The following is a 23,448-nucleotide window of genomic DNA, read 5'->3' as shown; positions in this document are numbered from 1 at the left end:
CCATATGGCACCTTAATCCCCCGCCAAGGCTGGACAGACTGTTCTGAAACGGAGCAGTGTCATGGAGCAGCCACACAACTTCACATTTGTAAGAACTCTCCCCTCGCTGGTGGTTGATGTCCATCCACGCTGACCCGACGTGACCCGTCCTCTCCGAACAGACGCCGCTCCTGTTTTGTGTCTGCTGGACGTGGTGACACTGGAGCCTTCATACATCATTAGGAAGCTCTCAGAGAAGCAGCTGCTTTCGGGCAACTGGCGCTGTAATTGCTTTTATCCTCTGTGAAGCTTCTGCTATGGCTCTGGCTCTGCCTGCCTGTCAGTCAGTCAGCCAGTCTGTCTGTGTGTGGAATTCACCCACTGATCTGAAAAAGGCGTACTGAGAAATAAAGAAAAGTTAAAGAATACAGAGAAAAATGATGGTGCCCAGAAAGCCAGAGTGCATCATTGCCCTTCCTGTTTTCGCTTGTTGCTTTAGGGCCCTCCACTAGTCCATCAGATTAAAATGAAAGAAGAAGTGATAAATAAACACGACTGTCGAGCACTGACATATTTTTTTTTTTTTTTACAAACCGCCTGCTGCAGACTTATGATGGCAAATAGCTTGTAAGCCTTTGCATAATGTGTAATGCCACCATCAGCTGAAATCATTCAACCTGTACTGTATTATTGATATTGAACCAATGGCTAAGCCAGGTTTGTTTGGAGGGGGCGGGGCCAATGTGGGGACGATGGTGTGGAAATAAAACTGTGCACCTGTGTACTGCTGTTTGACGGTGGACTGTGGTGGATGCAGCATCACAGAGACTCATCACAAAAGGTAAAAAAAAATAAATACATATATACATATATATCTTGTTTAACATGTCAGTTTAAACTTAATTCAAAAAAAGAAAAGAAAAACAGGCCCCTGATGGCTAATAGCAATATATTGATGTGTGTAATTTAAAAAATATAAAGGAAGTTTGCTAGTGTGTTATTTCGCCAAGGACACAGACAGTTATTGCAGCTTTTTAAACGTTGCTACTATGTTTTATGACAATTTATGAGCTGCTTCGTAACCTAAACAGCCTGTGCGCACATAAAGGGCAGCTAAGCCCAGTATTGCCACAGTATGGGGAAGATAGTTCTGGACGTCTGTTGTCTGTGTTGTCGGCCCGAGTGAGCATGTGATTTTGGGAGTTGAGTGAGCAAAATCAAAAGCTTCAGTAGAAGCTTGAATGGCAGCCAACAGACTCTCCATGCCCTTTTGTCCCTTCAAACAGGCTGTTTAGGCAGGGGTAAAAACAACCGATTTGCAGCCGATCCTCAAGTTTGAAACATTAAGGGAGTGTCATGGGTTTCGTTGGTCATGAAAAGTGGCTGTGTCTTTTTTTTCCAGGGGTAATGACTGGCCAGCGGAAGCTTCTCACCCTGTGGGTCTGGCTGCTGCTCATGGCGGCCCTGTGCCCCGGCGTGCAGTACGCCTACAGCAAGCGCGGTGGCAGCGCCAAGAGTAAAGGGGGAAAAAGTGATGACAGCAAGGCGTCTCCCTCCCAGAGCCGCGGCCTCTCTAAGCAGGGCCTGAAGTGGGCGGGGGCGGCAGCAGCCGGGATGCTGGGGGGCGGGGGCACCGGCTACGGCCTGGGCTTCCTGGGCAAGAACAAGCACGGAGGAGGGAGCCGTCGCGGCCACGGCCACGGCCATGGCCACGGTGTCGAACAGCAAGATCAGAAGCTGCACCAGAGTGGCGAGCGCCAGGGCTTTCGCAACCAGTCGCTGTGGAGGGTGTTCCTCAGGGCTGCTGCCCCTGCTCCAGCGACCAATGTCCTTCTCACCTTTGGTCACGTGATGTGTTTCATAGTGGTTGCCTGGATCCGAAACATCTGATTAATAATAAAGTGGGGGAAAAAACTATTCCGGACAAATAAGCCTTCTGTTCTTTGTTAATACAGCCAGTTCAACTTTTATCCATTGTGCTTGATACATCTATAAATGAGCACATTGTCGTTTATTTGCAACAGAAAAATGTGAAAAAAAAATTTTACTCATGAAATGCTTAATTTGGCCAAGCATGTGTCTTGCTTTCTGCAAATAACATCATTCAGACAGAAGGTTTTTTTTTTTCTTTTTTTATTTATGGCATCACATGAACAATCATGACCACACACATCAGTGTTAGTACTCGACAGGAAAGCACAACCGTTAACATGTATATTATATCAAATTATGACAGGGACATAAGTGCACTTCTGAGACATTCTACAGCCTACAGAAAAAGGTGAAACTAAATTAAGTTACACATTTTGCAGAGTCAAACCAAACCAACAAGACATTGCCAACAGGGATAAAATAAAAGATTTAATGTATTGTTAGATTCAGTTTTATCACAAGAAATCACTTCTTGATACAGTGCATATGCTTAGCAATTGGATATTACTGTGTTTGAATTATATATAGATTATATATAGATGTGAGCAATGAAGCGTTATTAATATTGCATTGGAAAATAACCAACACTAATCAATACATCAGAGGCCTGTCGGAACAACAGATTAATTACCTGCCATACGCAGCATACCTTCGCCACTAATTATCTCGTGCAGATTGCTTCATTGAAATAATCTTGTAGATTATAGTATGTGACAGCTTGCCAATGAACTTCTTTATCAAACACAGTTTCAAAGTGCAAAGTTACAAACACCAGCAGGAAAGAAAGAGTTTAAAGATCGAAAAAAAAAACAAAACGAGCAGGTAAAAAAGGTTTTTAACAAACACAAAGGAACAGTGTACAGTGTTTTGAACTGAACAAGCTTCCAGTTAAACTTCGACAGCGACGAGGGGAAACGCAGGGAACGTTTTCAAATCCAACCGATCAATCCTATCCAGTTATGACAGTCGAGAGGAGGAGAAGAAGCAAACGCAGATATCTACAGAGCCAGCCAACACCTCACCTCGACATCCTAACAGTGCTGGGGAGAACATTTAGGCGACGAATGGAAGAAGAATCAATGACCAGCTCAAGCTTGGAAAAATCTGTCCAGAAAAGCTGGATAAGGGGCTGGAAAAAGCTGAAGAATAGAAAACATGAGCAACGTTAAGTGGTTGAGAACATAAGGAAGAAAAGGAAGGTCGAGGGAGAAGCACAACCTCTATGTCAGTGCTTTCCTTCCTGGAAATGTTAACACCAGAGTCTAATTCTCTTCGAGTATTCAAAATCTAAAATCCGGCAAATGGGAGCTGCCATGCTAACGAACTACATGAAAAAGGCGCAATGTGAAGACAACCGCCTGTTTGTAATTGCAGAATTTGGGCGTGCAAATAAAATGATAACAATAACTGTTATTAATTCCCTGGATTATTCTCACTGGAGGAGGAGCATGCTGCACAGCATTAGGAGGGAGGTGAAAAGCTGGACTGTGCCATCACTCAGCGAGTGGCAGCGGTTCATCGGACCCGGACCCGACCGTTGCTCGGGTTTCTGTTCCTGCAGAAATTTCGCAGAGTACTCCATGTACAGCTCCACGCATTTCCGGGCCTTCATCTGCTCAATTAACATCGGGTATCCGATCTCCTCAATGCTGACGGTGTCATCATCCCCCTTTCCTTTGCCTTGATCTTTAAGAAGGTCGGTTCTATTCATACACTTGTCCATGTAGGCGTCGTACGTCTCGGCCCGTGGTGGTGGCTTGTAGACAAAATCGCGGCCGTAGTCTTTCTCATCAGTGGACTTGACTCCATAGCGCCGGTACATGTAGTTGTTGTAATAATACTCTTCTTCGGGGTTGCGGAAACTGAAATGTGGTCGAGGGAAACGTCCCAGTCCGTATCCGACGGCCATCCCTGCCACGGCACCAACACCTGCTGCCATTATGGCTTTTTTGGCAAAACCTGAGGACTGGGGCTTGTACCCCATACGCTGCACAGACTGGGAGAAGGGAGACCCTCCCATCCCAGGAACATAACCTCCTCCGCCATAGCTGGGACTTAGGATCTTATTGTTCGGGTTCCAGTTTGGATATCCACCAACCCCTCCACCGGGATTGTAGCCCGGCTGGCCCCAGCCCTGCCCCGTGTTTCCGGTTCTGACAGGGTAACCACCTGCTCCTGGATACTGGTAAGGGGACCTTTGATTAGGAAATCCTCCTGCAGGGTAGCCTCCAGGGTTCTGGTTGGGATACCCCCCATGTGGATAGCCTCCAGCGCCAGGGTTCTGGTTGGGATATCCTCCTCGAGCTGGATTATATTGGTTTGGATAGCCACCTGCTGGATAGCCTCCAGGGTTCTGGTTGGGATATCCCCCCTGTGGATAGCCTCCAGCAGGGTTCTGGTTAGGATATCCTCCTCGAGCTGGATTATTTTGGTTTGGATAGCCACCTGCTGGATAGCCTCCAGGGTTCTGGTTGGGATATCCCCCCTGTGGATAGCCTCCAGCAGGGTTCTGGTTGGGATAACCAGCTCTACCTGGGTGCTGATTAGGAGCATTGCCGGCCCCTGGATAACTTGCAGGGTTCTGTCTGGGGTATCCTCCCGGATTGGAGTTGCCCACCCCTGGGTAACTTCCACCAGCGGGATATGGGTTGCTGTTACGGTTCGGCACAGAGCTGGATGGTTTTGAGTTTGACCCCCATTTGTTACTGGACGAGCCTCTCTTGCCGCTGCTGCCTCCACCTTTCTTTGCCGAAGACGATTCAGTTGTTAGGAGGAGAAAAATGAGACAGGGCAAAACCGCCACATTGCACAGCCTGGACATCACGGCCCTGAAGAAAAAAAGTGAAGAGTTAATTTATTATGATAAATTATTTGTTTTGTTTTGTTGTGAAAAAAAAAAACAGACAAAAAACCTCTGGGTATTTTAATACAAAAACCAAACGTTGCCATTTAAATTAGCCAGGATCAACGAGCAGTCATTATATATCAAATAGTACACAACACCCTCTTTATTATTATACAGTGTATATGATAAGATAAAATAAATGATAACCAAGCGATTCTTTAAATATCCCTGCCATCATAACGTGGCCTACGTCAGCGCCGCGATCCGTTATTTTTGGTGAAAATAATGTCATTGGACACGGGCGAGCAAACATAAAACAAAAAATAAATAAAAACATAAAGAAAGACATGTCCTTAAGCGACTTGGTGACGATACTGACGGTACAATTTATCTATTCTGCTAACTGAACACCCAGCAACGCACCATCACCGTCGCCCTAACGAACCCTCCTATTATATAAACCAAAAGCGTTAATATGTAACTAAGGTATTATGTTTGGGTCGTTTAGGTTTCTAGTCGATTACACAATCAAACACCCGTGTCGTTAATTCAGTGGATTACTGGTAATAACGCGTCTCTTACCGTGAAATGGCGCTTTAACGGCGTGGTCCGAGCAAAATGTACAGATAAAGCTGTTGACTGCGCTCCCTCTTGGCACAGTGTGAAGTCGCTCGCTCGCTCTCGGTGGTGTCGTCTAAATGGGGACGTGGATGCACTTGGTTTTAATAACGGCACATCCCGTAAATGGAATCGAGAGGGCGGTTGCATTTCTCTGACGCGACCTGCTTCCTATCTCGGTGCCGGAGAACAAAGACGTTATCCTCTCAAGATTATTCTGTTTATTTGCAAGCCGTGGCCTGCCTCTATTTGGCTGGCTTATGGCATCAGAGCACGGTCTTCTTCCCCTGACCACTGCCAGTCAGAATATGGAAGAAGAAGAAGAAGAAGAAGAAGAAGAAGAAGAAGAAGAAGAAGAAGAAGAACTTTATTGATCCCACAGTGGAATTTTTTTTTTTTTTAAATTACATTTTTATATATATATATATATATATATATATATATATATATATATATATATATATATATATATATATATATATATATATATATAAAATAATAATAATAATAAAAAACGTGGCTGTGTTAAAAACGAGCGCACCTCCGTTCCTGCGCAGCCCAGTCACATTGGTGTTGTGGAAACTGCAGCGAGGGGTTGTGCGTCTGCGCTCTCATTGGACGTTCCACGCAAGGACGTCACGTCACAATTGTAAAACCGTAAGCACCCGTATGTTCCCGGGGGCTGAGCTTTCTGTCCCGTACCACGGTGGAAACATGTCGGCAAGGAGAGAGCCCAGCGGCGGAACTGCGTTGGTGAGAGGCGAACCTGAGACCTAAGCCGCGTCAAGGAGCTCACTGTCCGGGGAAGGAGGTTCTACACGAGTCGTTGTCAGCTGGAGGTCGTTCGCCGTTTCCTGGAGGCTAGAGGCTCGGGTATCGAATGGACGGATAAAGAGGAGGCAAAGCAGAGAGGGGGTTCTTAAACCGAATAAGCAGCCCAAACGGGAGACATCCGGGCCGGCTAAGTGGTGGTGGGACGAGGGGGGGCCCGTATATAGCAAGAATCTGGTGCTGATCCTCGTCAGGGGATGTTATCCGTACTGTCTTATGGCAGACTGGTAGCCAGGGCTGTCCTGGGCGGACTTTCTCAGACGGACGGTCGGGACTACAGTCTAATCAGCGCCAGCTATGGCTTCGGCAAAGACTTTCGCAAGGGGATCCTCAAGAAAGGGATGTGCTACGGCGACGACGCCTGCTTCATTGCGCGGCACCGGGCCGCCGATGTCCTTGGTGAGTCCCCCTCTCTCCACGCACGACACCAGTGGGCGGCTCGCTCGCTGCTTCACCCTGCGCCCGCGTGACCTTTAAGCTCGCTTGCCCCGCACGTGCACCGACCCCAGGATGACAACATAACAGCGCGCACCCCCCCCCCCCCCCCCCGACACTGGAACCACCAATCAATAAAATCCCCTTCTCTGCAGCTAGTTTATCAGCTGCGACTCGCCTTATTAAGTGATGTACGACCCTCACCTCCCACCCTCAGTCTGTGTCTGCGTCATTTTTTATGATGCAAGATAATTATGAACGACTGGCGGTGTCGTTGTTTGAGGCGGAACAGCGGGGTGACCTTTCACCCACATAGGCTTCAGCTAAACCGAATGCAGCCCTAAGGCTCCTTCGTCGTCATCAAACGCCGTCGCCAAATTATACGTGCGCACGGACTGACATGTTGGTAACCGCACGCGTTAGGCGTCCAAACTGCAATGTCTCGCAAAGGTCAGAATGGTTGAGCGTGGAGGCAGCCATGTTGCTAACGTCATTAGCCTGTTAGCTCGGCCGAGAGCAGTGGCTTTGTCCCCAAGCACCTCCTCGCCACGCTCGCAACAGCTTCCAAGTCCAAGTTCACAACCCAGTTGACACACGTTGACGTCCATAAATACCCCTGAAGTAATTGTGTATTGTGAAGAAATAGGCAGAAAGTATGTCGAGTGTGTGTCGGTGGGCGTAAATGTTTGTTAGGGCTTCACGTGTGACACATGACGTTGTGGTGTTTGGTGCGTGGAGAACTTCCCCTGAGGTCACCTCGGCAGCCCACCCACTGTGAACTAAGAATTAGGGAGAAGAATTATTGAATGCCGTTTTCTCCTAATTCAATCTGACTTCCTCCTGCTTTATGAAGAAGAAATTAAATTACAGCCATTTCCGTTTCCTCCTAACTGTTTTGCATGGTCGTTTTGTTAAATAAAAAACATCCATCAATAACAACGGTTTACTTCAATCATTTTTTTAACTGTTGATTTATAACCTTTAATTTTGAACGGCCATTGGTTTTTAAATATGTACAAATGCAGTTTTATTTGTAAAAATTTTAGAAACTTAGTTTGATATTGCCTGCCCTTATGCTGTCTTGTTTCTTTTTTTGCATCCAGGACATTTGACTGAGTGTTTGTACAAGAGGCTGTAGCTGCTCTCATCTTATTTCTTATGAAATAAGGGCTCTTTGTTGCTGCCCACCAACTCATGCATTATTTAGGTGGCTTCATAAACACGATCTCACCAGTAACAAATGTTTCCCCCCCTTTTGTTCTTCAGGTGTTGCAGACGGTGTGGGGGGTTGGCGTGACTACGGCGTTGATCCATCTCAGTTCTCCGCCACCCTGATGAGAACATGTGAGCGTCTGGTGAAGGAGGGGCGCTTCACCCCCAGCAATCCCGTGGGAATCCTGACCTCCGGATACTACGAGCTCTTACAGAACAAAGTTCCTCTGTTAGGTGGGTTTGTTTTTGTTTTGTTTTTACCTTGGATCGTGCTCAGCATAGCTCAACCAAGTGTTCATGGTGATACGCCTGAAACGGAGATGAAGTGAATCATGTTTTCCATTTGTACAGGCTCACTCTGGAGAAATAAGAAAGCATAGCTGCTGGATGAGTCAGGCAGTCACTTGTCAAGAGTTCCGGACTTGCGCGCAGTGTTTTGTTTGTGCAGCTATTGTTTAGAGCGAACCTGCGTCCAGAGTTATGTAACACCTGTGAAGTAACTTGCTGAAATCAGCCCATTTTTCATTGTGCCAAGACATACAAGGTGATCGTTAGGGACATTTTCGGAGCTCGACAAGTAGGCAGAATGCTTTGCCCCTCATACCAGAGCTCCATAGGTCAAGAGTCTCTGCGTAGCTGACACACAACTTATGGGTCAAAGCAGGTTTTTTTTAAACCTGCCGATGTCTAATGTGACCGAGGGCGCATTTCACTAGAGTCTCAATATCCGCGAGCCACAGTTAGCCTAGAAGCTGGATATTGGCTGTCTTCTCCTCCTTGTCACAATGTTTGTCTACTGGCCTACTTTTATTTTGGGAAGCTGTGACAAGGTTGCCGCGTGACCGCTCTGCCTCAAGGTCGCCAGCAGTGTCTCCAACCTTTGAGTAAATTCTTGCCTCCTGTTTTTTTGGGTGTCGTAACAACGTCATCCACCAAGGTTCACCCAATTTAGAGTTTTGTGCTGTTCCACACAACTTCATCTTTTGCTTGGTTTCGTCCATAGAAGATGGGTTTCTTATTTAGATCAGTTCATCTTGACATCCTTCACGCGTCACGGAAATGCTGTGTTGTTTTGCAGGAAGCAGCACTGCCTGCATCGTGGTGCTGGATCGGCGGAGTCACCGGCTGCACACGTGTAACCTCGGTGACTCTGGCTTCCTGGTCGTCCGGGGAGGAGAGGTCGTTCATCGCTCGGACGAACAGCAACATTACTTCAACACGCCCTTCCAGCTGTCCATTGCCCCTCCGGGGGCTGAGGGAGTGGTGCTCAGCGACAGGTTGGTAGCTCAGTTTATGTCGAAAGGACTTTTTTTTTTTTTGGCAATTCACATCACACAAAATTAGGAGTACGAAGCAATTAGCGAGTCATTTAAAGTGAATCAGTGCTTCTTAGCTCCTGCACATGAGTGTGTTTGCCACTTAACTAAGCAACGCTAAGGGAGTCACCCGAGATGTAATGACTCCTAGTAAAGAACATTCATACTGTGTTTGCAGGATAAACAAGATGTGCTTTGGCATCACGCCTGTGCCACACAAGCCCTCAGGCTTGTAAAATGTCACCTCACAGCTGCTTTTATGTCTAGTTTACATCTAAAACAGTAGTAAAGCTCAGTTTTAATTAACCGCTGAGCTTTAGCTTGGAGCGCCGCATGTTAATTTCATGGATATGAATAGTAGATGTGGGAAGATAGCAGTTAAACAATCACTCTACAGTTACTCAGGTTGACTAGAATGTTATCATAGCTGCTGGCGCTCCTGCCTGCAAGTTCACCACAGAGTTTAACCCGGGGCGTTTTGTTAGTTTATTCAGTGACAAATAAATGATGTGCACAAAATGTTAAATCTAATATATATTGTTACTGCAAGCACATGGCACCCAATTCTAAAAATGCTCTACACAACAGGCTGACTAAAGTATTGTGGCTTTTTAAAATCGGACACGGCTCTTTTAATTTGAAGGTCTTGTTTTTCTGAGGTGGACGTTGACTCCTCCTGGTGTGGAAAACAAGTCTTACATCAAAGTAAATGAGCTTTTAATTGTGTGTCCTCTTGTGTGGCAATGACGTGCCACTTCCCGGTCAGCCGTAAGATTTAACGCCTCCGCTTGCGTCTGCCCCCCCTCCCCCTCCCCTCCCCCCTCCTGCCCCCCATGGCCGTAGGGTGACACCTGACCCGCTTAATTCCAGTCTGGAAAAATCTCAGACGCAGCCAGCTCCTGTTGCTCTTGTGACCGATCTGTCTGTCTGTGTGCGTATGTGCGTGTTTGTGTGTCCCCCCCCTGCAAACTTCAGCCCCGAAGCGGCTGACAGCTCCTCCTTCGACGTGGAGCTCGGCGACATCATCCTGACGGCGAGCGACGGCCTCTTTGACAACATGCCCGACTACATGATCCTGCAAGAGCTCAAAAAACTCAAGGTGCCACAATTCATACTTTAAAACACAAGTCGTTGTACACTTTGCGTGGGTACAGTAACCCGAGCGCTATAGGCTCCATTTGAAAGGTACAGCGTGTAAAACTTGTCAGTGAACTATGGTGGCCAAATTTTACACACTGGACCTTTAACCCAACTTCAAGATGATCATAAATCGTTGCGCCTTTTCCATATTCCAGAACACCAACTACGACAGCATCCTGCAAACTGCGCAGAGCATCGCAAAGCAGGCCCATGACCTGGCCTACGACCCCAACTACATGTCTCCTTTTGCACAGTTTGCCTGTGACAATGGCCTGAATGTAAGAGGTGTGTAAGCAGCTGCGGGTGTTGCCTCCTCCACACACACACACACACACACACACACACACACACACACACACACACACACACACACACACACACACACAGATTATGTTCTCTTGCTGGCCGTCCCTCTAACGAAGTGCTCCCTCTTGCAGGAGGGAAGCCGGACGACATCACGGTGCTGCTGTCCATTGTGGCTGAATACACAGACTGAAAGTGTGTGTGTGTGTGTGTGTGTGTGTGTGTGTGTGTGTGTGTGTGTGTGTGTGTGTGTGGCTGGCCGCTCCTTCCTTGTCGCCGGTCTACCTGAGTCTTCCACCTGCAGTCTGTGGAGCAACGGGGGAGGGGGAAGGCCTCACACCACCACGCAGGCTCTTTGGAGCGATGTCCATCCATCTACATCTCCTTTCCTTTGGTTTTGTTCTTCCTCTGTTTAGTTTCGGGGCCTGAGCGTTTGGAAGCGGACGGCTTCAGGTCAGTCTTGGTGCTCGAGCGGATGAAGCCTCTCGACCTCCCGCTCGTCACTGTCCCCAGCACTTATTCAGGCGGTGCGATCGATGTTGCGTTGTTAGGCGTTTGTCATTGCAACACACATCAGCTGTGTTAAATTAGGGTTGTTTGCACTTACTTTGGACGTTATAGAAGGAGAAAAAAAAATTGCAATTGTCTTTTTAAAACAAAAGATCGCCATGCCTGACGAGACCTCAGGCCCAGAACGGATCCACGGAGTGCAACCTGAGCAAATACGACCCAGTGAACCAACAAGACAAAACAGTTACCACACATGCAGTAGGGAGGAGGTGTGAGAGACAAAAGCCATTTTGCAGTTTTGCAATTTAAATATTTTTTTGGGTGTGGTCACAGGGTTGACTGCCAAACAGTGCTGGCGTTCCTGTTCCTCTTGTTCTTGTTGCTCGCGCGAGAAGTTGGCGGATGAAGTGATGATGACGAATGAGGCTCATCTTTGGAAAAGAGCAGCAGTTTGACTGTCTCCAGCTTTGGAATGTGAACTAGGAGGAGGAATAACTCGGAAAAATAAGATTGCATAAAAGGGATATTGTACCAGGGCAATGTGTGAATGCTAATCCGTCTGAAGGATCTGTCGGTGAGCACTTCCTGATGAATTGTAAATATATTTTGTGTTTGCTGGGGGACGCTAGGTTCTGCCCCCAAACCCTCTTCTTTTTTTGGGGTCGTCTTCTCGATTTTTGTCGTTGCAAAGCAAACACTTATTTTTGTTACTTTGGTGAAAGATGCACACACTCGTTCATAAAGATCTGTCCCTGTGTAGATGTGAGGTTTGTCAATCCCACTGCTTCCACTAGCTGACATGAACAAAAAAAAAAGTCTGTGCTGCAGTGCGTGTGTGTGCATGTGTGTGTGTGTGTGTGTGTGGCATACTTGTGTGAAGTTATTCAAATGTGTATGACGTATTTAATGTTTATATTTGTATTTATCTCAAAAAGCTACAGCCAGCATCTGGGAAATGTTAAAAATAATGAAAATTGCAATGATAGGTCAGGCAAGTGTATGAAAGCAAAGAGATGTATTTTTTTAACGTTATTTAGTTTTTAAGACCTCAAAGAGTTTTAAATGTCTGCTGACATGAAAGTTGTGTCACATACTTTAAATCAGGTGTGTGCGTGTGCGTGTGTGAGAGAGATTTGTTTTTGTAAATATCTCAGTTCTTTTTTTTTTCTTGTTTTTTTTTCTCATTTGCTGCTTTTCGTTTTGTTTGTTTACTCTACGGAAAATAATTAGGGCTGCAAGAAGGGGGAAAAAAATTAAGAAATAATTTTTATTCAAGTTTCCATTTTGAGAATAAAGTTGAAATTTCGTGGGGGAAAAAAATTTGAAATTTCGAGAATTTAAATTTGAAATTTTGCGATTGAAGTTAAAATTTCAAGATTAAAGTCAACGTAAATAAAGCTGATATTCCAAGATTAACGTCTAATTGTCGAGAATAAAGTCGAAAGGCTCTGTGCACAACCTTAGTGGATACTTCCGTTTTCGCCAGTTTCCTGTTTACTTCGACTTTATTCACGAAATTTCAACTTAAAACTCAAAATGGATTCTTAAAAAAGAAATCACCTTCCTATTACGTTTTTTCTCTTCTTCTGGCCCTAATCCTCTTTCGTATCATTCAGATGTGTGTAAAAGACGCAACATGATTTATATAACTATGATCACCACAGTGTGTTTGTGTGTGTCTGTGAGAATGTGTTTTGTGCATCACATGATATTAATCAAAGACACTGACGATACTGTTCTGCCCTCTTTTCTTTTCTTTTTCTTTTTTTTAAATAATCAAAGCGCTCGCCTGAGTGTTCTGGACAACATGGTTACAGTTGAAAAGCAGGTTGCACCAAAGACACATTTTCTTTGCGTACGTCATTGCACCTTGTTGTAAACGGCATCACACAACAGTACTGTAAATTGTCGTCGCGCTGCAGATCTTGCGCGGTCGATGGGCAGTATTGGTAGAAATGCTCAAAAGGATGTTACAGTACGTTTTCGACTCCTGCAGTTTTTGTTTTAACGAAGAAAAAAAAAGGAGTTTTCATTTTTGCGTCTGACTGGTTGCAGAAAAAGTACAAGTCACTGGGGTGATGAAACCAAAGAAGGAAAGCCATATTTGAACTCACTGATGTTTAGGACGCTGCTCGTCGTGCGCCCCCTGCTGTTGAGGTGGTGTGTGGACAAACAAATAACGGAAACGGTCTGTCTACCGTCTGTCAGTGCATGGTTTCTGTCACGGCCGTTGACACTGGTTTTAATTTCACATGTTTGTTTTCTAAGAATGTCGATGTATGTTGTATATGCAGAAGGATGTGGTAAAGGTGCTGTGAGGGTGAGCACAGTTTCAGCCTTAACAAAATAGCTCGACCTGTAACTTAAGAGGCCTTTCCTGTCATTGCAAGCCCGTCCCGTCTCCCGATGTCTGTTGGATGTAAACGAAGCGCTCTCTCTCTCTCCAGTCAAAGCTGCCCTCAAAGGTGCTTCTTCTGCAGTCTGTATGAAACGATCGTGCTTGTGTTTTTTTTCTGCAAGTGATGTGCGTGTACGAAAGATTACAGCTATTGTCTACTGTGCAACAATGCAGGTCTAATTTATGTAAATATGTTTTAAAATATGTAAAATATTTAAATAAATTTAGTATTTATACAAAATCTGCCTGTGATTGTTTTTTTTAATTAAATATTTGTACACCTTATCCCTGAAAACAATCTATTATGAAAGCAGTGTCATTCCTTTAGTTATTTAACGCTACAAACCCTCGTAGATACGTAGAATTACGTACAACCGTTGGAACATCTTAGTGCATTTTATACTCCGGCACAGTAGGTGGCGGTGTTTTCCGTTTACCAATTGAATGCAATGAACTGGCGAATGCAAAGAAGCATGGGAGTCATTTCACATTTTGGCCAGTAGAAGGCAATGGAGAGCTGAAGGTGCCGCGGATGTTTTGTTTATTATCAGATCTACCGCCGACTCTCTTCCTCGTAGCCGCCGGCCAACCTTCATTCCTGCTGACAGTCCCGATCTGATACGGACCAAAATAGGTGTGTCAGCTGACAGTTGTGTGATGCTAACAGTCCGGCTTAGCCAGCACGCAGCTGAGCGACAGTAAGATGAACCAGCAGTCGCGTTTAACTGATTGACCAACTGGCACTTGCGACGTCTAGAAATGGCATCAAATTGAACAGGTTTCTCGTGGAGCGCAGCTTTTTCGTAGCAGCATTTTGGCGAGCTAACGGCTAGGTAGCGTTTCTGCCTTAGCAACCGGAGCTAGCAGCGGAACGTCGCTTCGGCCAACCAGCGAGGCGCGGCGTCTTCATGGGAGGTTTCAAAGTTTGACAGGCAACCGTCCAAGCCCGGGGGTTGAGGGCGAGTCCCGAGGCGAAGGGCCCGGCGGCTACTGCTGAGCGAAATAAATGTGGAAAACTAAATGGCAAAGACGGAGAAGGTCAATGGGCTGCGGCAGTTGCGGGGCAGCAGCGCCGCCGACAAGCTGACAGACAATGGCAGGGCGAGCTCCGACCTGGAGCCGAACGGCAGCGCCATACCGGGAGAAACACAGGTGGACAAGTACGGATTCACAGGAGGAGCCCAGCAGGTGTCCGGGGAAGCGTGAGTAGAGCTGTTTTATATTTACCACGTTGTTGTTGTTGTTGTTTTTTTTTACGGAAATACCGCAAGAACATAGCGGATCGGTCGAAGTCGTCGCTCTGCACTCATTTCTGCATACCGTAGTTGTAATGTGTTGTTGCGAGCAACACACACACACACACACACACACACACACACACACACACACACACACACACACACTGAGTCATCAGGTTTTGTCATTCCCGAGAGAGCTGAGGACACAGTAATAAGTAACTGCGACCAACAGATAATTAAAGTATTTAGTTGTCGTTTTTGAGGTAATAAGTCAAAAATAACATTTCATTTGAAAATGTGTCTCATGTAGGATTCACGTGCTGTAAGCTTTCCTGTCATGTGACCAAGGCAATCTCCATTTTTTTCTTTCTATTTTTTTTTTTAAGTTTTAGTTTTCTTTTTACTCAAGTTGTATGGATATTTCAGCATTTTTATTTTCTTGATACTACATTATGTAGTTGTTTGTAGTAGCGCAATAGAATGGAAACAACTGCAATAAAGATACGTGTTTAAATTTCATTGCTATTCTTTATTTTATTTACGTATTCATTTGAGCTGTAGTTGTTTATCATATTTTTCTGTTTGATTTCATTGTTATGAATCCAGTCTGTGGACTGTTGAGAGGCCCAAGCCTGCAAGCCAGCTCTTTTCTTCTGGATTTTGAGAGCGATCAGGAACTTGTCAACATGACAAGTCTCATCTGTGGTGAAGTGAGACTCTGCATTTTTTTTTCACTTCTGGGGAAGTGAATAAGGGGAAAGCTCCCCGGCAGCTTCCTGTTTTCTTGCTCCTTGGCAAAGCATTAACACAGATTGGCCTGCAGTCAGGCTTTCCGGTGTGCGGACAAGGAAGACGCGACGGCACAGAGTGCAGTAAAGCATCACATGGCGAGTCCGTTACTAACGAGGCCATGAATTCCTGCGTCTCTGTAGCGCTGAGGAAATCCCCAACGCGGTGCTGCGGCAGCGGGAGGCCAAGTGGCTGGAGATGCTGGACAGCTGGGACAAGTTCATGTTGAAAAAGCACAAAAAGGTTTGTCGCTCAGGTCCCAGTGGAAAGTGCATCTTTCATCATCAGGAGATGACGACTGACCGTCCCTTGGCGTTGTCTTCCTACCTGTCTGCGACCGGCAGGTGAAAGAGCGCTGCCAGAAGGGGATCCCTCCATCCCTCCGGGGCCGAGCTTGGCTCTACCTCACCGGGGCCAAAGTGAAGAGGGAGCAGAATAAGGAAAAGTTCCAGGTCGGCCCCCAAGTCTTTAATCTGGATTGCAGCCTCTTGCCACAGTCGTACTAACGTCCTTAAAAGCTGACAAATGTTTTGTTTGGTCTTTTGGTCTCAGGAGCTGAGCAGCCAGCCGGGCGACCCGAAGTGGGTCGACATCATCGAGCGGGATCTGCACCGACAGTTCCCCTTCCACGAGATGTTCGCAGCCAGAGGAGGTCACGGGTGAGACAGGACGTCGCCTGCAGCTGCTGCGTTGGCTGAATTCATGAATTGATTTCTAATTTCCTTTCTGTTCCTCCGTCCGTCCGTCCATCCATCCAGGCAGCAGGACCTGTTCAGTGTGCTGAAGGCCTACACCCTGCACCGGCCGGAGGAGGGCTACTGTCAGGCCCAGGCCCCCATCGCTGCTGTGCTGCTGATGCACATGCCAGCAGAGGTACATAGACCTGTCCCCTCATTTCCCACATATAGAAGATATTAGGGTGATGATGATGATGATGGTGGTGGTGGCAAACTTTCAAAAGAACCATATTTCACTGTGTATTTGTGTCTTGTTACTCTCCGAGAGGCCCCAGTTAAAAACTCAGTTCAGTCTGTCATTTTTCTGTTATGAATTTGGATTTTCTTTTTTTTAATTAATTAATTATTTTTTTAAAATCTTATTTTGTTTTATCTTTTTTCCCTAGGATGCATTTTGGGTTCTTGTGCAGATTTGTGAGAAGTACCTCCCAGGATACTACAGCACAGGGCTGGTAAGAGTCCAGAGACACAACCGGAGCTGCGTTTCCAAACTTTTGTTTAGTTGCGTTTGTTTTCTGCCAAGCATGGTTGTTATAGTTCTCTCTTTGATTACTTGTGAAAAAAAAAATATTCTGCTTCAGTTTTTTTTTTTTAAAGAGTTCAACAGAACCTGAAAGAGGAAGTGTTCCTTTATGGGGCTCGTGTTATGGAAATTCACTTTACCAACATATTGTAATAATAATAGTCTATCCTCTCTGTGAATTCTACGAAAACGAGAAGTAAAGTGAATCATTTGCTCGCTTATTATGTGTGCGATAAATGCACAAAACAATAGTGGTCAGACTCTCCTCCTCCTGTCGCCCCCTGCAGGAGGCCATCCAGCTGGACGGCGAGATCCTCTACGCGCTGCTGCGCCGCGTCTCGCCCATCGCCCACCGCCACCTCAAGAAGCACAAGCTGGAGCCCATCTTGTACATGACCGAGTGGTTCATGTGCGCCTTCTCGCGGACGCTGCCGTGGGCCTCGGTGCTGCGCGTCTGGGACATGTTCCTCTGCGAGGGTGAGACGTGACAAACGCTGTGCGTCTAATGTGTGTTTTCTGCTAAACCTGCGGCGATGGCGTCACGGACCGCCGGCGGCGTTTTGATTATCACTCAGTCGCTCGCCGGCTTCTGGAAGACGGAGGGTTTCAGGTTACTCGGCCGGCGGCGCGGCTGTTTCACCTGTAGAGCGCCAGCGTGAAACACACAAGTCAGGTAAACACGACGGTTGTGCGTTTGTGGCGCCTCGTCGCTGGAGTTGAACACACAGCGGCAGTGTTTAATCTGCCTGCAGGCTCCGTCATGTGCTCGTCGTCAGAACAGGATCCGAGTCCGCCGAACTTGAACAAATTGTATGAATAGTCAGTAAGTCATCAAATAGCTGCATTTTCTCAGTGTTTAAAGAGTCATTTCAATAAAGAGCGAAACACCGTGGGGCTTCAAAGATACTGATTTTGTCGCAACTTTCTTTTAGTTTATTTTCAATTGACATTCAAGTCACATGATATGTTTTCTACATATCCCTGATACATATCAGTCTCGTTCACACTGCCAGCCAAAATCCGATTTTCAGCCCAATCCAAATTGAAACCGGATGGTTTTGCTTTCACAGTCTGAACAGTCACAAATCACATGAAATCAGATTTTTGCAAAACGGATTGAAACCACCTTCGGTAGGTAGTTTCAAATGGCATTTGGACAGGTGCGTCTCAGTCTGAACGGCTCCAAACACACCGATTGGTTTTGACGGTCTGTGACATCACACTATGCGATGCCAGACCAGAGAGCGCCATTGGAGGTACGGAGCTGTAATGTAATGGAGCAGACAGAAGAGGTAGAGCTACTATAGCACAACCCGTAGTTAGCGTAGTTTCCCATACCGGTAATCAATAAAGTACATCTTTTCTATTCTATATTCTATTTTAAAGGCCCAGTGTGTGAGGTCGGGCAGCATCTAGTGGTAATGAAGCGTATTGCAGACAAGCAAACGCCTGCTTGATGCGTCGTGCGTCGTCTCTTCCCGTCCACAGGGGTCAAGATCCTCTTCCGGGTGGGTCTGGTTCTCCTGAAATGCATGCTGGGAACCCAGGAGAAGCTCAAGTCCTGCCAGGGCCTCTACGAAACCATGGAGCTGCTGCGAGCCGTGCGGCCAGAGTACATGAAGGAGGCCTTCCTGGTGCAGGAGGTAGAGACACGTGTCGCGCCTTCTTCTTGTAGTTTTATTGCCCCGAGCTGACGCGGCACTTCATCAGCTGTTTTCCTCCTTCTCGACCTTTGCCCTCCTCGCTCGAGATAAAGAGGCGGCGTGGGTCCAAAATCTGTCCAGGCTATGAGCTCTGTCCGGGGTCTTACGGCAACTCTATTAGGACAAACTACATTGCGCTCGAACAGACAGATGGATGGATAGATAGATAGATAAATATAATCATATCTATACACTGCAATGTAACAGCCATTGAAAGAAAGCAACCCCCTCTATCTAGATATCTAGATATAGATAGATAGATAGATAGATGGATAGATTCAGAGGTAACAATGAATTGGTAAGATTTATTGTTACCTCTGAATCTGTCTATCTCTGGATGTCTAGATAGATGATAGATAGATAATAGATAGATGATAGATAGACAGACTCAGAGGTAAAATTGAATCTTACCAATTCATTGTTACCTCTGAATCTACCTATCGATCGTTTGTTTGTTTGTTCGACCACGATTTAGTTTGTCCTACTGGAGTTGCCGAATGCGATGCCGTCGGCAGTCACCGGACCCCCTGGACAGATCTTGTAGCCTCACAGACACCGCTTAGCCAGTGTCCGTGTACCCACCGGACGGATCTCGGCAGCCGGACAGGTTTTGCACCCCCAGTGGCAGTAAACGCCAGGGTTGTTGTTGCAGATCGCCGAGCTGCCCGTGTCGGAGAAGGACATCGAGAAAGAGCATCACGGCCAGCTGCGGCGCTGGAAGGAGGCGCACGGCGACCTCCGCTGCAAGTCACCGCCCAGGATGCACGGCGCCAAGGCCATCATGGCCGCTGAGCCGCCGTCGCGACAGGACCTGCGGCAGCGGCCAGCCATCATCGTGGAGTCGCCGCAGGCGCCCGCGGCGACGGAGAAGGACGGGGAGCGGCCGGAGAACAGCAGCGCCGCCGCCACCGCCGCAAAGACCAGCAGGGACAAAGTGAAGGGCGCCACGCGGCCGCGGCCCGTCCACCCGCATTTTCTGTCCACTGACCCCGCCCCCCTCCTCCCCAACGCCGTCCCCGGCAGCTCCAAAGAGAGCCTGAGCAGCAGCGAGCACGACACCTACCTGTAGCGTCGGTCGCAGCTTTTAACGACAAGTGACAGAAAGTCCAGCTCTGCTTTCCAGCCGCTCGTGTCTACTGGACTCTGACTGTCGTACCTGGAGCTCGTCAGCGTGCAATTACCAAACAGCGCCAACAGATGGCATCTCTGAGTCGTAGTGTTTGTGCGGTATAATCGTCTTAATCATACCAGACCCTCTCATGCCGTCACTGGGAACATCTGCTGTAGTTATTCATCAGGATTCTAGTCTGGTTTTGTTTGTTTGTTTGTTTGTTTGTTTGTTTGTTTGTCTTTCCTCCTGCACTTTGACCTTTTAGTCTTCGCTTCTCTTCGTTGCCATTCATTTTATTCATGTCGAGGTTCTGGGTCCAAAGTCACTGACGCTCTTCAAGGGCAGTGCAAGGGCAACCTGACCGGTATATAGCGTTATTGATCACCAGAGGGCGCCCTCTGCATCAGCGAGGAACCAGCAGCACTGTTGCGACTGCAGAAAAAAAGATTCAAACTGTGAGATTCTGACACCAAGGACGAAGGACATGTGCAGGGATTTTAATTGTCATAATTTTATACTTTTTTTCTTGGAATTCTTTTTCAGATTTAAAGCCAAAGAATTTTATGACGCTATTTCTAGATCAGACTTAACTTTTAAATGCTGAAACAATGCTGAATTGTGAGAAATGGACCTTTAATTTCCACAGACTTGGGTCCAATGGAGGCGTTTGGATGAAATGAAGTGACACTAACGTCTTTGTGCGATTCTCCACAGGTCTTGTTTGCACTCAGACACGAAGGCTTTTTATTGTAGAGAGAAAAGAACAGCGACATATTGAAACTAAGGAGCCTCGAATATCTATAATGTTTGTGCCGGTGCTTAAAAAAAATAGTATGTATTTTATTTTACAATCAGCAGCTCTTTGCATAAATCTATATTCTTACAGTGTTTGCTGCCCTGTTTCTGTTTTATAAATTGAAAATTATTGCACATTTGTAACAATTTTTAACAATGTGACTGTGAATCATGGGAAAACTGGTTGTCAAATCGGATTCAACCAAGTCTTGTTGATTTTGCAGCAGTAACCTTTGTATATTTTAGGTGCAAATGAAAAGAAATATTTATATAAACCACCATCGACTTCACTCCCATTGGATGCTGAGATGCTCCCAGTTATTATTGCAGCTGTAGTGAAGAAAAAGCACCTTTGGGTGTCGAGGAACTTTTTCTGGTCTCTCTGCTATTTTTTTTATATATCAGATCGCTTATAGAGTCAATAAAAATTTCGGAAAACTCCTCACGAAGCCGCTGTGTGTTTCCCGTCACATCCTGAGAAGCAGAATCCCCTCTCTGTATCTCCCTGGACCGAGACGAGGCCTCGGGAGTCGAGGCTCCAGCTCTCAATGCGTCCTGTGTTGTCATTGAGCGGCCTCGCAGCCGCCGCCGCTGCCACCGCCACCGCTCGCCACACACTTCCGTCGGACACCTGTTTCTCCGGCTCTTTCAGCTCCGCCAGGAATTTGCATCTCAAATGGGGCAAATTCCCACAGCTCCGTCCAGAAGCCCCCTCCGCCACCAGCCACTCGCCTCTGGCCCCTGAATGAGGATCCGCTCATTCTTCTCCCACCACCATCACCGTCGTTGCCGTCGTCGTCTTCCTGGACGAGCTTCAGCTGCCGTCCAGAGTCCCAGCGAAGCTCCAACTGCAAAACTAAAACGTCAGAGTTTAAAAAAAAAAAAAAGTGTTTCCATGACACTTTTGCCATTTACCTCCATATGGATACGTCTGAAAAAGCACTTCATGAGAGCGTAAAAACCTTTTAGCGATATTCGAGAGGTTTTTCGAAGTTTAGGTGTTTCCATTACCATTTTTTAAAACATTTTATTTAATGATTTGTTCTGTGCAATTCTAGGGGTAATGGAAACGCAGCCAGTGAGGCCTTATAACGTTCAAAGACTCAAGGCACTCGATGAATCCAGGAGCATCACTGATCATGTGACCAGAAGAATCAATGTTCATCATTGATAAGAATTACTGAAATAAAACTCTGTTGACACCTGCTGCTGCTGGTTAATTGCACCGTTGGACAGTTGGACAGACTGCTGCCCTTGACTTCCTGTCTTCTGCTACAATTTCGATTTTGATTTTTGATTTTTTTTTTGCTTTTCCCCTTATCACATCTTCGCTGTGTGTGAAGGATGCCTTGTCTCTCTGTCTGTCTGTCTCTCCGTCCCTCTGTCACTGGAGCCCCATCAGTTTGTCTCCTGGTGCCCGTCTGGTTTCTGCTTTCACGGCTGTTTGTATACAACACAAAAACACGCCCGACTCGTCTCAAGCCGACTCCCACCCCCCACCCCCCGCCCCCTTACAAAACCTGTCTGCCCTCCACCCACAACCCCCCTCCACCTGCAAACACACACACACGCATACACTCCTTTACTTGCGCCGGGGCTTACACTGACATCGACCTCCTATAATACCCAGGAGTAGTCTGCAGAGGGTGTAATGAGAGAGCTTCTCTTTGGATTGTGACCCAGACATGCCCTCACACACACACACACATACCATGGGAGAAAGAAACTGCAGAACGTGTAGATTTCACAGGAACAAAACATCTTGATCCTCTTGTTTTGGGACAAATAATAAAACTTGGTCGTCTCTTCCACCTCATGATGCTGCAGCTGAGGCAACATTAGGTCTCGTGGATGTGTCTGTAATTGAAGGGGTGAGGTGGGTGGGTGAGGTGGGTGGATAGGGAGGGGACGTGGTTGCAGAAACATCTTGCATGAAAAGTAAAATCCAGGGGGGAAAAAATCCCTTCAGACCCTGGAACCCCGCTGACATCACTGACCTTTCCATGCAAATTAAACCACAAATGTGTATGACGAAAAGGCAGCATGCGGCAAGTTGCGCGTTGGCATGCTGTAGCTGTGAACGGCGAGGCGAGCGTGGTGGATAATCTCATGAGAACATATGCGTGAAGCGTCTGGGAGATTAAAGTCTGGCCTCTGGAAAGCCCGCAAAGCTTCTCTAAAGCTTTTGGGGTGACCGGGACTGGGCTCCTCCTGACTGGGACCCTTATCCCTGACTGGGACCCTTATCCCTGGGGAGGTGGAGCTGGCTACACCACCCCCCCTCTGCCTCCATCATGGCCAAAGTGAGGATTAAAAAGGGCCAAGAGGTCGGGAGTGGCGAACAATGGCTGATAATTCTTTAAATGGCTGCGTTGCGTTTGTGTGCATGCATGATAAGTTAAGTTGTAACTATAAGTTATAACTATTGATGTTAACAATTAATCAATTATCGATTAACTGTCGATTAGGGAGCGAATTTAATCGATTAAATCAAATTAGTCGTAATTAATTGAACCTTCTTCTACACGGGTAGTTAATATCATTATAACAGTGTAGTGGGAGGAAGGAGCAATTCACCTGTAGCTACTGTGATGTGAGTAATGTCTTCCTAACACATTTTTCATTGTGAAATTTAGGTTCTCAGGAAAATCGCCGCTTATCAATTAATCGTTAATCGATCAATAAGGTCAATCAACTAACTATCAATGAATTAATCGATAATTTGCATCCGTGGTTGTAACACAAATTATCCTCTGCGCCCCTCCACCCACACCGCCACCGCCGGAGGTGAGTGAGGAGTGAGATCTTGCTGCTGCTGCCGTTTGAGGTTCTTCCAAACAGCAGCCAGGGTTCAGGGGTTCAGGGGTTCAGGAAGGTCTCATTGAGAAACTTTCAAGTGCTCGGGTTGCACATGTGGGACAGGAAGTGGAAGGCGTCAGGGGTCGGACAGATGCCGGCCGTGGACAGGATGCGAGCGGTTGCGTGGCCCCGGCCGGTGGCGGTGTCTCCTCAGGACAACAGGAGCTGGATGGA

General features: G+C 46.7%; 4 protein-coding genes across 5 annotated transcripts; 3 read left to right on the top strand and 1 right to left on the bottom strand.

Moving 5' to 3' along the window:
- The first annotated feature begins 744 nt into the window (after positions 1–744).
- sprn2 (shadow of prion protein 2) lies at positions 745–1,881 on the top strand. The gene is made up of 2 exons (XM_076044974.1): positions 745–820; positions 1,382–1,881. Exon 2 carries the CDS (start codon positions 1,387–1,389, stop codon positions 1,867–1,869), a length of 483 nt encoding a protein of 160 aa, XP_075901089.1. The 5' UTR covers positions 745–820; positions 1,382–1,386; the 3' UTR covers positions 1,870–1,881.
- Positions 1,882–2,091: 210 nt separating this feature from the next.
- Positions 2,092–5,494, bottom strand: LOC142900571 (uncharacterized). Of its 2 annotated transcripts, XM_076044936.1 has the most exons (3): positions 5,339–5,494; positions 4,294–4,739; positions 2,092–4,254 (listed from the first exon to the last, which is right to left on the bottom strand). In XM_076044936.1, the coding sequence occupies exons 2-3, from the start codon at positions 4,730–4,732 to the stop codon at positions 3,344–3,346; spliced, it is 1,350 nt and encodes a 449-aa protein (XP_075901051.1). In that variant the 5' UTR covers positions 4,733–4,739; positions 5,339–5,494; the 3' UTR covers positions 2,092–3,343. The 2 variants fall into 2 exon arrangements, with proteins under 2 accessions (XP_075901051.1, XP_075901050.1); XM_076044935.1 differs by having other exon boundaries at positions 2,092–4,739.
- A 513-nt stretch (positions 5,495–6,007) lies between these two features.
- On the top strand, positions 6,008–12,776 carry LOC142900582 (protein phosphatase PTC7 homolog). Its single transcript, XM_076044959.1, has 6 exons — positions 6,008–6,604; positions 7,907–8,086; positions 8,931–9,129; positions 10,144–10,267; positions 10,464–10,593; positions 10,746–12,776. The coding sequence occupies exons 1-6, from the start codon at positions 6,403–6,405 to the stop codon at positions 10,802–10,804; spliced, it is 894 nt and encodes a 297-aa protein (XP_075901074.1). The 5' UTR covers positions 6,008–6,402; the 3' UTR covers positions 10,805–12,776.
- Positions 12,777–14,045: 1,269 nt separating this feature from the next.
- Positions 14,046–20,856, top strand: LOC142900568 (TBC1 domain family member 10A-like). The gene is made up of 9 exons (XM_076044933.1): positions 14,046–14,721; positions 15,690–15,789; positions 15,891–15,998; positions 16,099–16,205; positions 16,305–16,419; positions 16,670–16,735; positions 17,094–17,283; positions 18,295–18,449; positions 19,162–20,856. The coding sequence occupies exons 1-9, from the start codon at positions 14,540–14,542 to the stop codon at positions 19,576–19,578; spliced, it is 1,440 nt and encodes a 479-aa protein (XP_075901048.1). The 5' UTR covers positions 14,046–14,539; the 3' UTR covers positions 19,579–20,856.
- The last annotated feature ends 2,592 nt before the right edge of the window (positions 20,857–23,448 follow it).

The sequence above is a fragment of the Nelusetta ayraudi genome, unplaced genomic scaffold (assembly GCF_046127955.1).
Source record: "Nelusetta ayraudi isolate G7.1 ecotype Tasmania unplaced genomic scaffold, CSIRO-AGI_Nayr_v1 ptg000083l, whole genome shotgun sequence".
NCBI classification, from domain to species: Eukaryota; Metazoa; Chordata; class Actinopteri; order Tetraodontiformes; family Monacanthidae; genus Nelusetta; species Nelusetta ayraudi.
Note: the sequence above shows the minus strand (reverse complement) of the source record. Positions and strands in the feature narration are given on the sequence as shown.